Source organism: Sebastes umbrosus, chromosome 7 (assembly GCF_015220745.1).
Source record: "Sebastes umbrosus isolate fSebUmb1 chromosome 7, fSebUmb1.pri, whole genome shotgun sequence".
NCBI classification, from domain to species: Eukaryota; Metazoa; Chordata; class Actinopteri; order Perciformes; family Sebastidae; genus Sebastes; species Sebastes umbrosus.
In genome coordinates, this window is record NC_051275.1 from 25,745,723 (window position 1) to 25,758,614 (window position 12,892).

At 43.4% G+C, this 12,892-nt stretch overlaps 1 protein-coding gene and 1 long non-coding RNA gene across 11 annotated transcripts in view; one reads left to right on the plus strand and one right to left on the minus strand.

The window, feature by feature from the left end:
* Nucleotides 1-12,892, minus strand: part of gramd1bb (GRAM domain containing 1Bb) — an 83,367-nt gene that overhangs the window by 40,564 nt on the left and 29,911 nt on the right. The window contains exon 1 of one of the 10 annotated variants that reach the window (XM_037775869.1): nt 8,246-8,852. The exons of the other annotated variants lie outside the window; for them this stretch is intronic. Within the exon in view, the coding sequence (XP_037631797.1) occupies nt 8,246-8,268 (23 nt within the window). The 5' untranslated portion in view covers nt 8,269-8,852. Of the gene's footprint in view, nt 1-8,245; nt 8,853-12,892 lie in introns of those variants that run through there. 10 annotated transcript variants of the gene reach the window in all.
* The window catches only part of LOC119491682, a 28,456-nt gene continuing 17,807 nt past the window's right edge, over nt 2,244-12,892 (plus strand). The window contains exons 1-2 of the long non-coding RNA XR_005207639.1: nt 2,244-3,829; nt 7,368-7,373. This is a non-coding gene — a long non-coding RNA (uncharacterized LOC119491682). The remainder of the gene's footprint in view (nt 3,830-7,367; nt 7,374-12,892) is intronic.

Consider the following 12,892-nt stretch of genomic DNA (forward strand, 5'->3'; position numbering starts at 1 on the left):
CCTGAAAGGCTTTATCCACAGGACTGAAACTGGATGTTATGGTGGATTACACACTTACTGTAGCACTTGTGAACTAACTGGTGTTTCCACTATAGACTGTATATAAGAAGTGGACGTAGTCACTGTGACGTTGCCCATTGGTTTTTGGACTGCCGTTTTGAAGCCATGAGTTCGGTATTTTGGCCATCGCCATCTTGGTTATTTGCAACCAGAAGTGACACGAGAGGGTGGAGCTAAGTACAACTGAACGTTAAATAAAACATTTTTTGGCAACCAAAATGTTACAATTAACTTTCATGAGCTGAAAACACACTGTATCCAAATCACAAGGTAGCTATGCCCTAAAGCACACCCTGCTTTATGGTCTATTTGACTCTAAATGAGACCATAATTTACTAAATGAACATCATGCTGTATTTAAGTAGATTGAAACTAGCGATTGAGACCATAAACTCATGTTTACAATGTTTACTGAGGTAACAAATCAAGTGAGAAGTAGGGTCATTTTCTCATTGACTTCTATACAATCAGACTTCTTTTTGCAACCAGAGGAGTCGCCCCCTGCTGGCTATTAGAAAGAATGCAAGTTTAAGGCACTTCGGCACTGGCCTCACTTTTCAGACCCGGAGGTAGCCCACTGGTTTCCATATGCACTCAAGAAACACATTTCTTATTAAAAGATGACAGCTACAGTATTATCTACTTGTTAACCATCACACAAACTGTTTTACTAAATAAATAAGAAAGGTAATTATACGGTGATCCATTCACGCATCCATAAAGATGACCACAGTCAGTAATCACCTCTCGGAGGCCTGAGCTGTGCTGCTGGAAAGACTTGACCCCGGGGGCTGCAGCAATGCTGGCTGCCTCTGTGGGAGCGCTGAGCGGAGCCGTGCTGTGGAACAAAGGGAGCTGGTCCACTGAGCCGGACCACTGTGTGCCCAGATAAGCCTGCCCAACCTCACATCAACAACTGACCTACTTAGGGGACCTCCGTCCTCTTTGTTGCTGCACCCAGGGATAAGCAGATGGTCAAATTGACCACACACTCTGGGATATGGTATGTAATGAACAGCCATTGGCACTTAGCTGTTGATTCATTCATCTTTTTCACTCATGACTCAACAGGTTTGAGATGTTTCAATTTCATTTTTTTCCCCCCAATTCATTCTGGCGTAGACGTAATCCGAACACACCCCAAATGTTTCAAGCCTCCAACAAATTTCTCCATCTTTTTTGAGAAGAAGGCGTGCTGTTTACCGAGTTGTCATGGCAACATCAATGTGGCGACGCCTGGCTGGGTCGGAAATGTCTGTCAGCCCGACTGTGTCTCGGCCGTGCAGTTGCCATGGCAGCCCGTCAAGCCATTCATGTGCACCGCCACTTGAAGTGTTCCCAACTAGAGGGAGAAAAAGAGAGCTGTAGGAGGAGGGTGTGTGTTTGTGTGTGTAAGGGGGTGATGCTGCTGCTGCATAAAGCATTAACACACACGATTAGTTATCTACAAAGCCCTGGAGTTTAAGTGCACTTTGCTGTGAACATGTTCGGAGTGAAAGGAGCAACCAGTGGGACTCTGACAGCTGATATCTCCATTTTACTTTAGAAGAAGTTTGAAAGATCAGGACATAACTGCGTGTCAGTGTGGTACAAAAACAAGCAAATACAGAGTGAAACCACTGTATGTCATTACCTTTCCTAAAACTATTTAAATCAAATCCCACAAGCATAACTTTAGCATTTAGTCCCAGGCTTAATTAAACTGCCTAATTATCTTCAATGTGTGGCAACCTAACATAGGCCTGTGACAATTTTTGGGTTCTCATTGGAGCTACGACCTGCTGTACCTCTGGGTCCAAGAACCTGTTTTAAAAGCAGCTATAATTAAACACACTGATTTAAATTCAAGAGCTCTCCTCGGCCCCGGTGAGGTAATTCAAGGACTCGGTGGAGATGTCAGAGAGGGGCAGGAGGGGACAGGAAACTGGCAACCGTATTAAGCCCCTGTGGGACACGTTGTCCCAGTGGGTCGAGACACAGCCACTGCCATCTGCAGGGGATATATAGGCGGAAGGAAGCCGGCTGGGTGACAAAGAGCGGCAGGCGGAGAGAAAGAGTGTGTGTGTGTGTGTGTGATCTTAGTGTGATGGTAGAGAAACAAGGTGAAGTGAGGAGGTGTGTATCTGATTATAATTTTATTTTTTTAAACCAAAATTTAAGAAAAGTTGGCATGATGCTTCTTTCTAACTAGTGCAGTGAACGTTCAAAATGTGCCTGTTCAGAAGAGCTTGGCCTCCGATGTTGCTGCTTGCAGCTTTCTCGAGAACTGCTCATCCAAACAACCTCACACTCGACACTGCGCTTCCTTGGTTCCTGAGCAATACACCTGCCATTACACAGTCGCGTCCCCTAGCAATACTACAGTATACGTGTCATTTGGGTGCAAAAGCTCACACAAACATCGACGGAGGGCGAGCTGTAACCAGCATGCCGTTCGGCGGATTAATAGTTAATATTATGGCAAGCAACGGATATTATGGCGAGCAACAGAGAGCGAGCTGTACCCAGCAAGCCGTTCGGCGGTGTAACAGTCAATACTGCAGCGAGCGACAGACATGGATGTATTTTAAGAATTAGATACTGGACCTCAAGATGGCACAAGATTCATTTCAATGAGAATTGCTTGCCTGGTGCATATCACAAAATAGTTTTCTATCTTCTGGATTTACTTCTGGGTTATGCAGCCAACCGAGTAAACACTATAGTGTTTCTCACATTGGCCCTGCCCACGAGTTCCCGCTCAGACCATAGCCTTAACATTGTGATGACGTCACAGATGTTTAAATTGTTGTCCTGTCTGCCCTGGAAAATGCTTTTTGGGCTGCAAGGGAATTCTTTGCTGCAATACCGCGAGTGGCCACTGGAAAAAATCTGAAGCAAAGCAGAGCGGTGGTACCGTATCCAGATCTTATTATACATCCATGGTGACGGAGAGAGCGAGAAACGCAGTGCTGACAGTGTGCAGAAATTCAACCCTTTAATTTTCCTTTCTACCAGATGTGCATTACATAAGTCCTAGATTCTTTATCATTAAGTGCTATGCAAGCATCTCTATTTTCTTCAGTGACTTTATCAATCATTGCAAACCAATCGATGCATCATCAATCACATCCCCTCACGGACCCAGGAGAGCAAAAGTTGGCCGTATTGGGAGCAGGCAGAAGAGTGTGGCGGAAACAATATAGGGCATAATCAGCGATGACAAATGGCTTGTGGGAAGGATGCAGTAATAAAAAAAAGGAAAAAGGGGACAGGGGACTAGAGAGAGAGAGAGAGAGAGACAGAGAACGAGAGAGAGAGAACGAGAGAGAGTTAATAAGCTGTGGCCAGGAGGGAAACAATTCTGCGGCTTCTCTTCACTGCAGAGCTCCTGCTGTGAACTTGGACGTCCATTGTGGCCCAGTCTGATGGTGCAGTGCTTTATCTGTAAGGCTGCAGTTGGTTCCAAGCCTCCCAGTTCATTCCTAACAAACTGTTGGACATTTCATGCTTTCAAAGGAAGCAGAAATAGTTTTGCTGAAGGGAAAGGGCTTAATCAACACTTCTGATGACCACATTAGATCTAGAGCAGTGGTTCCCAACCTATTTTCCTTGAGGCCCATATTTTCTGATGTCCTCAGCATTAACATTTAAAAAAAAAAAAAATCCTTGAACAAAATCCTAATTTTTCAACAAGGTGATTCAGTGTATTAAATGAGTAATTTATGGTGTTGTTAGATTGCTGCTGGACCACCCCGTTCATACAGGTGCTTACCTTTGTGTGCGGCAAGTGTGAGAAAAAAAAGGTTTTTACTGCAGTGAAAAGTTGTTTTTTGAAGGCTAAACGCTAACAGATATGGATTGAAACTGAATATTTTGTCATATAAAAACATGCTGTGAATTTTGGAAATGATTACATTTTTGATTACACTTTTTAAAAAAAAATAAATTTAGACTTTTGGACTTTACAACGATCTGGAGTTATTGGAAATGTTTGGACCACGAGAGTCTGAAACAATCGCAGCCACCACTGGAATCAAAATCTACAAATATGGTCCCCAATACAATATAAAATATGGTCCAAATACAAGTATAATACTAATAATATAAGTGTAGGCTATTCTTTATCAGCAACTCTGCACAAATATGAATAAATAAACATGGGTTTAAACAGAAGGTGGCGTACTAAGTAGCAAAAAAATATATTTAAATAGTTTTATATACAGACTTTTGTATAAATTATCCAGTAAGTGTGTTTATTATGATTTTAGTTTTACATGTGCAAATCTAATTTTGACAGCCTCAGAGCAGACAAATCCTTGTGAACCCCCTTTGATCTTTGGCGCCCCCCTAAGGGGGGCCCGGGCCCCAGGTTGGGAACCACTGATCAAGAGGACCAGCTGATCGACTAGCAGTTCACTTACAGTTAATGCAGAAGCTCTTCTCCCTCTCCCTCTCTAATACTTCACATATTGAAATGAATCTTCTTGGTGCAGAGGCCTGGTGGGAGCTACAATTTTGAAGTCAGTTTAAAATAGCCCAGAGAGACATTAATGGCTCGGCACTGGATAGTACACGCCTGGGGGTTTGGTTTGCATGTGAGGATCTGAAGCAGCCGTGCATATGTTGGTGGATGCTGCAAGTTTCCTCAAGTCTTTGATGTTGTGTTCGTCTGCATGACAACATGCACGAGCTAAAAGCTGCAGTCTCAAAGGAACGTAAATGCAGAAATCACAGCTGGAAGACTTCCTTTGCTCCACAGTGCTCTGTGACAATGAAGACTGCAGTCGCCTGCTCTGATTGGCAACAATCAATAAGATAAAAGGAGCTGAACAATAGTCCAGGCAGGTTTTAGGGGTAAAGACACACACAGGCCTTTTATGTATGCAAGTCTGCACTCAGTCTGTCCAACTGTCCTGCAGCAACAACAGGCTCGTCCACGGTGCCACGTGCAGAGAGTAAGCTCCAGCTCAAGCCTGCTGTCGGTTCCTCGCTGTTGCTACAGCTGCTGCTGTTGGCTGTGTGTGCACATCTGTGTCTCTGAGTGCATGTGTGTGTGTGTGTGTATTTGTGTACAGATTTAAGTCACACCAAATGTCGTATCAAGAGCAAACATCCCCTCAGTGGGGCCACTGCCAAATCCTGAGCAATCTCACACTCACACGCATGCATGTACGCACACACATGCTCTCTCTCTCTTCTTATCTCTGCCTTGTCTTCTCACAAGTAAGTAATGCTGCAAAAATACCCCCCTCTCCCCACCCCCTCTGGCTCTCAATCACAGCATGCACTGTGACAAACATACACCCAACAGGGCAGCCTGGTTTCCAATCTGAAAACTCTTTGACACTCGCTTCCCCTCACATCAACTCACAGCACATCACATGAGGTTATTTCTTATTACTAAGAGCAACATTTCTTTTACACTCCCGTTGTTTCCATTACAATCATTAGGGTTGCACCGATCCGACTTTTTCAGTCCCGATACCGATAACAATACCTGGGCTTCAGGTATCGGCCGATTTATATATAAAGTATATAACCATAGAATTGAATTTAATAGATCGGCCCCATTGTCACCGATACCTAGTGATGGCGAGATGAAGCTTCATGAAGCACTGAAGCTCTCCAGCAAATTGGTTCGCAAAAGGGTTCATTTCACGAGACTTCAGGTGCACATGAAACCGCCTAATAAGAATAATAAGGCATAATAAGTTGTCAACTGTGTTTCGGCTTCGGGCGTCTTCAATGACGTCATCGTTCTGAGACGACACAAGCCTCGGTACGCGCTTCACAGAAAACTTCCTGGATTACTCGACACATGCTTCGAAGCCTTGGCCAAGCACGTAACACCTCTACCGATACCCGATCCAGCTATTTGAGTCAGTATCGGCCAGATATCCAATCCGGTATCGGCGCATCCTTAACAATCATCATCTCGACTATCCTATCTTTGGCTCCTTTTCATGCAATTTTAGTATGTGTAAAGATAATTTACTGAAAGGCACAATAAATATAACAGCAAAGAAAGAAAACTGTTTTCCAGTCAGCCTGTCATGGCATTAGACAGGCTTCTTCCCTACTAGGGCTGCAACTAACGATTATTTTCATTGTTGATTAATCTGTTGATCATTTTCTTGATGAATCGATTAGTTGTTTGGTCTAAAAAATGTTGGCCAGTGTTTCCCAAAGTCCAAGATGATGTCCTCAAATGTCTTGTTTTGTCCACAACTCAAAGATATTTAGATTACTGTCATAGAGGAATAAGGAAATCAGAAAATAAGAAAATAAGAAGCTAGAATCAGAGAATATTTTTTATTTTCTTAAACAATTACTCAAACCGATAAATCAATTATCAAAATAGTTGTTGTTTAATCGTTGCAGCTCTATTCCCCACATTCATTTGTGGTATCTTGTAAGCAGGCTAAGGCTCATGCACGACACAATAATCAGAACTCCGTCGTAATCTTAAGGTATCTCATTTGTCAGCAGGCCATAATAATGGTGAGATCAAATACCTTTGCGCTAATTAAAAATGCACAGAGAGACTACAAGAATTATTGTCCAGTTCAATCAAGTAGCTGGAGAGTGCTAAACCAGTTAAACCACCAGATAAATCATTGCATCCAGTGGAGATAAATAAGCTACCGGTTAATAACACACAGGACAACAAATGTGCTGATTGAGGTATTGACTGATGGGATGACCTCTGGGTCACACCGTTTTGCCTACGTAGCAGAATGTCCCTGGGAGAACAGAGAGCAGCTCTAATAGACACTAATAAACAGAGTGAGATTTCAACTGGATCCTCTCACTGATGAATCTACGAGGAGAACCAATACTTTATCATCATCACTCATTCCTTGATTGATTTTTTTCTCCTTCAAGGATGATTGAAAAACGACTGAATAGAAACATTTGGACCATTTTTCCTGTTTATAAACTCCCTTTTACAAACACATTCTTGATTAAAAACATAAAAACATTTTGTACTTTCGGAGAGGATGGAGATGCATCCTATTGGATACAGTACATCTACATACGTAAGTGCTGTTATATAACATGACAACATGGCATGCAATCTACAGTATACAGAGCTAGCTAGCCAGCCAGGTCATCTCATCTCCATGAATAAGAGACTATAGGATGCTAACAGATGAAGTAACCTGTGTATGTGCTGCAAAACAGATCAGGTGACTCCAGTTTAATAGAGGCCCTGGACGTCAAACAGGAAGACACACTGTCTGACACACACATACAGCATGCACTCAATCTGATTAATCTTATGGAGCTCTGAGAGGAAATGTGCAAAGCTATACAGTCCACAGTCTAACGTAAAAAAACAACAACTGGAGGATCAAGTGATGGATTTGAGAGGGATGTAGTTGAGAGAAGGACACAGAAAAATATAGAGAGAATGAAAGAGAGACAGAGACGTTGGGGAAAAGAAGAGGTCCTCATGAAAGTGAGAAGGAAGGAAGCGGGACGCACGTTGCCGAAACTGCTCCCCCTCTGCTTTTTTTTCCTCCTGCGGTGCTCTGTAATTCGTCTCTAAAAATATCACTCAAGAATAGGAGGAGGAGCATAAACAAACACAAGAGGAGGAGAGAAGAGAAGGAGGGACGATGGAGAAAACAAAGTGCACACGCTGTGGTAGAACAGGTTGAAAAAGAAAGTGAGAGCCACCTGGATGTTTGTCCATGTGAGATAACGAGGGAAACGGGAAAACAAGCGCAGGAAGACAGCGAACGACGGAGGGGAGCATGTGCCTGCTCTTTTCCAGGCAGCCACGTGAGTGCCTCTCCTCAGCTGCTCCGCTCACACTGAGCCCGCCAGAGGGGAGCAGAGCGGGGTCGCCACAGTCACAGTGAAAAAAAGAAACACACACACTAGCCCACACTGGCTGCACTGGATACTAACACTCTGGTCACGGCTTAGTGATGTCCTGATCTAGCCCTTAGTGGTACATAACCTTATAGAAATGCGCAGGTGAAGATGGACAGATAATTATATTTAATGTGCTCTCTTTAAAAAGCACAGGCCTTGTCAAGAGAGTATGTTGTCTAAGAGCAACACATGTCAATACAGCCTCCAGACATCCAGCACCTGGCTGGGATGTGCTTTGAATACACGACAGACCTTGACAGAAAAACAGGTTACATCTCGAATACACAATCACACATAAAAGCTCTCCGTTCAGCCTTACCAGGCGAGCTTGAAGCCTTTCATTAGTACAGCGAGGAGTGTCTGACGTCCATAGCGTGTTGTGGGCACTGGGCTGCCCGTTCACACCGCCGCATGCTGACTGACAGCCTGCCAAAGCCTCACCTCCCATACACAGAGCACAGAGATGCACCGAAGGGATAGAAGGGAGGAGTGGATGCAGAGGCAGATGGATGGTTGGGGGGACCGGAGTCTGGAAGGATGATCCTCAGCTTGTGTCCACCTTTCTGCTACATTCCTTCGCTCGTGTCGAGGTGCCGCAGTGCCGAGCACTTGTGCCAGAAATTCACACCTCCCTGAGGTTCTTCAGTTTTTCCCAAAAGAGAAGGAGGTGACCTGCACCGCAATATTCACAACGCAAACTGCAGCACGCAGCAGGAGCAGGCGGGCTAGCAACTGCAGATAAATGCCATCATGGCCGGTCGCTGTTCCTTTCCGACTCTTTTCTATCAAGCTCTCTCACACTGTCCCCTCACAGCGTCTGTTGGCTTGCTCAAACTCTCCCCGTCTCTCCCTCAGTCTCTGCTGCGGATGAAAGCTGCACTTGCTGAGCTCACAGTGAGCAGGCGCAGGATCTCTACCCTCCCCCTCCTTCCCTCCCTCCCTCCCTCCCTCCTGTTCTCTCTGTCCTCTTCCCTAGATGGCTCCCTTTCTCTATTTCTCTCCTAGATAAGCCGAGCTGGCCCAGTGTGGAGGACTAGAGCAGGACAGTAGCCTCTGGCCATAACATCCCCTGTGCAATGACCCCCACCTCCACCTCCACCCACCATGCTACGTATGAGAAGGCTATTAAGTGGGGGGAGGGGGGGGGGGGACCTGCTGCAATTCTTTCCTCTTGTGTTGGACTCCAGCCCTGATCAGTGTCAGCAGCTAACCCTGTTAATCTCTTAATGCACTGAGAGTACTGGGGTACTCCCCGTGTTTATAGCTGTGTGCCGTGTACGTGTGCTGCATACATGATGAATCAGATGGACAGCACGGTGACTCAGCTTGCTTAGCTGGCTATACTGAATGTTTTATAACTGCAAAAAACCTGAGTTTAAATCTAACTGGGGCCTTTTGTTAATCGTGCTCATTTGTCTAATTTACCGGCACAGGAGGCCTGTAAAACTCTGGATTAACAACGATACTCAAGTATTGCAAGAGTTAGAAATGTGTAGTTTTTTTCCGGCTTTTCCAAAACCAAAACGATGAGTAAAAGTGCACGATTTTGGAAAAAATATCTGATTGTGATTATTTTGACTGATATTGCAATTGCGATGTGATTTACGATATTAGAGGGAAGGATCATTTTGACATCATTATTCTCATTTACATTGAAAAACATGATGAACAAAATGATTATGGAGTTATTTTTTGCCAAACGTAAAGGGATCTTTCCCAAACAAAGATGTTTTCTTAAGTCTGTAGAATATGATGCTTAGGCCAGGACATCTCTGCAGCACAACAACATTTAATCTAAATGGTATTTTGACACACATTTCGACTTAAACAATTATGCAATTTACTCCCCATCTTGTGATTTGAAAATTGCAGAAGGCTATAATGCGATTTCGATAACATTTTTGATCAATTGTGCAGCCCTACTTTTAGCTTTAGAATTAACATATGCAAGCTAGGGGTTTAAGAAAATGTAGAAAATATTGAATATTGCAATATTATGTTTTATGATACTGTATTGATTCTCAAAAAGACTATCAATTTTTAATCAATAGTTTACATACAAAGATTAACTGTGTTAATTCTTTGTCATTTGCAAAGCAATGCGTAATGAATTTTATGCATATGGCGGTGTGTTTTTAAAAAAAAAAATCACAATATATCGTCTTGCTTACTGTATCGCAATATATTGTATTGTAACCCCTGTATCATGATACGTATCATATCACCAGATTCTTGCCAATACACAGCCCTATTGCAAGCCAGCTACGTACAGCTGAAATCTGCTGGCAACAGTTGTCATATCAGCTGAAGTCCACGGCTAGAAATGAGAAGCCCACTTTTTAGTTTACTTCTGTGTAAAATTGAAGACCCTCTGTTTAAAAAGTTACTATTCATTTTGACTGCAACCCTCATCATTGTCTACTGTATTGTGTACGATGCGATAACAGACAGCTTGACAGTTACTTTAAAAATATTTTAATATTTAAAAATACTTCTAAAAATGAGAACAAGAATCAACCATGTAAACTCGTCTCAACTATATTTGTAATGGATTAACCTTTAACGCTTTTGCAGTCCACTGATTGTAGAAGCGGTTACTTTATCTCTTCCCTCGACCGCTTCAGGCCACAGAGATCAGAGAGCAACCGACTGTTTGCTTTAATAGAAGCCGTCATCAAAAACAATGCCCGACTGGACCACAGGGACCGGGTCAGGGTGCAGCACATTCTTCCTGATTAATCTTCTTAAAGCCCTGCACTTTACAAACTACACTTCATTAGGGATGGCTAATACAGCGTATGCAAACCACTCTCCACCATCAGAACTGATGGACATTTGACATTGTGGTTGGTGAGAGATTTCATTTATGTTATCAAATGGATTTATTTAAATTATCAAACTGTTTGTCGCTCATTGATACCCTTTTTGTTGTTTGACTGTATTTGCTTTGTGATGAGTAAAGCACGTAGTAATCTGTTTAAGTATAACTCAATATAAAACTGTTGATATTATTGAGCTTAGCCTGCTGAGTCACTGAGCTTCATTCACTCACTCTGCTACTTTTGTCAGATGCAGATGGTGCCAGGAGAGAGCGAGTGCATGACTGACTGATACAGAGAAAAAAAAGATAATGGCATGCAGATGATGCAGTTGCTCTTGGTCTGGGAGGACACACGTTCCCGTCACAGACAGTGGGCCCTGCGCCAGGTTCAGGACGTGCTTTAGAGCTGAGATCAGTTAACACTTAACTCCGGGGATGTGTACAGTGACATGCTCTGTGTTACATCCATTTTCCAGAGACTTCTGACCACAGTCTAAAACATGCCAGAGAAAGTAACACCTGTTTCCAAATGATAACAAATCAAAAACACCTTGTAGAGCAGAGGAAGAGACTGAACAGGCTGGAAATCATATCTATTGAGAATACCGGAGCCCTAAACTTTTGTATTAAAAACAGACACTGATGACTGCTTTGCTGAACACAAGACTTTGCCAACATGTTCTCATCACAACTCGTCACATACTGACGCTTTGTCAGACCCCTCGGCGTCACTTTTCCGTCGCACTAAACAAATGCTTAATGTTGTGAATTAAACAAAAACACTTGCTACGGTTTAGGCAACAAAACCATTTAGTTAGGTTTCGGAAAAAACAACATGGTTGGGCTTAAAATTACTTTATTTTTACAGTGAAAATATGAATGCACGATCAGCTGATTGTAACGTACTGGACATAAACAGCGGTCTCCTGGATGAAAGCCTTATGTTGTTGGACCCATCAACCTCCCCTCCTGCCCGCCCGGTGTGTATTATCGCTCTTTAAACTACGTCACCACAGCACTTTCCCTGTGCGTTTACTGTTTTGCCACGGATGGGTTTACATTGTACTTAATGGAAAGCCCGGTGCATCTCATACCACCGCGAAGGGGTGCCTTGTGCGGCGGTATTGGACGCCGACGGCCGTGACAAAATGCCGGTTTTTGACACCCTGGGATTGAGAACGGGCTGGGCTTTGCCAGATGTCAAGTCAGTTGGTATGTGCTCTTTTTATTTTTGGGTTTCTAACAATGGACAGAGGTACTACTCCAAACCGTAGCATTAAGTAGCATAGATTAATGGAAACATGCCAGATTGTTAAAAACATATTTAATCATGACTTTGTGAATGTGAGTCTTAGTTGGCATTGGTCAATTATTCTAAAGGGCAGCCTGGCAAATATATAATACAATGTGTATCTGTGTCTCTGCACGTGCACATGTGTATCTCGGGCTGTAGAGGGCTCCATAAAACAATTTATAACCAGCAATCAAAAGCTGGCAGCGGCTGACTTTTAAAAGCACCGCGGACCATATCGTGATTACTTTTATTATGAAAAACTCTCAAAGGAAAGAGGATTGGTGAGTGGATCTTTGATTTCTGCGCCATGGGGCAGGCAAGAGCAGACAGGAGGACACACTCTCTCTCTATTGTAAGCCAGCATTGTCTCTCCCAATGGGCTACTGCAAATGCGGTAAGACTGCGGGGAGAGAAAAGAGAGGAGAGGAAAAGAGGCAAAGATATGAGAGCGCTCTAATCCCTTCCCAGGTGAAGCAGTGAGTGCTGTAGCCTGAGCTTCAGTCAAGCAAGAGGACAGTAAGTCATCTCACACAGAGTCCATCTGCTGCCCACCTAGTCGTGGCTTGCTTACAATTTAATGGAAAAAAAACAGAAACAATACCTGAACCTTGCTAATGCTAGCATACATAAATCACCGTGGTGGCAATGATTCCTGGGAACATCCTGAATGTAAAGAAAAAGGTAAGGTATGCACACTACTCTACAATATTTGGATTGACTATGTTTCGATCCTGCTTCGATCTTCATCAGGTCAAAGTGTTGTTAATCTTCTTCAACATCCATGAAGGCCACAGAGTTCAATCAGTATGATGTCACCTGCACTCTGTGATGGACGAGCAGTTCATCTCGAC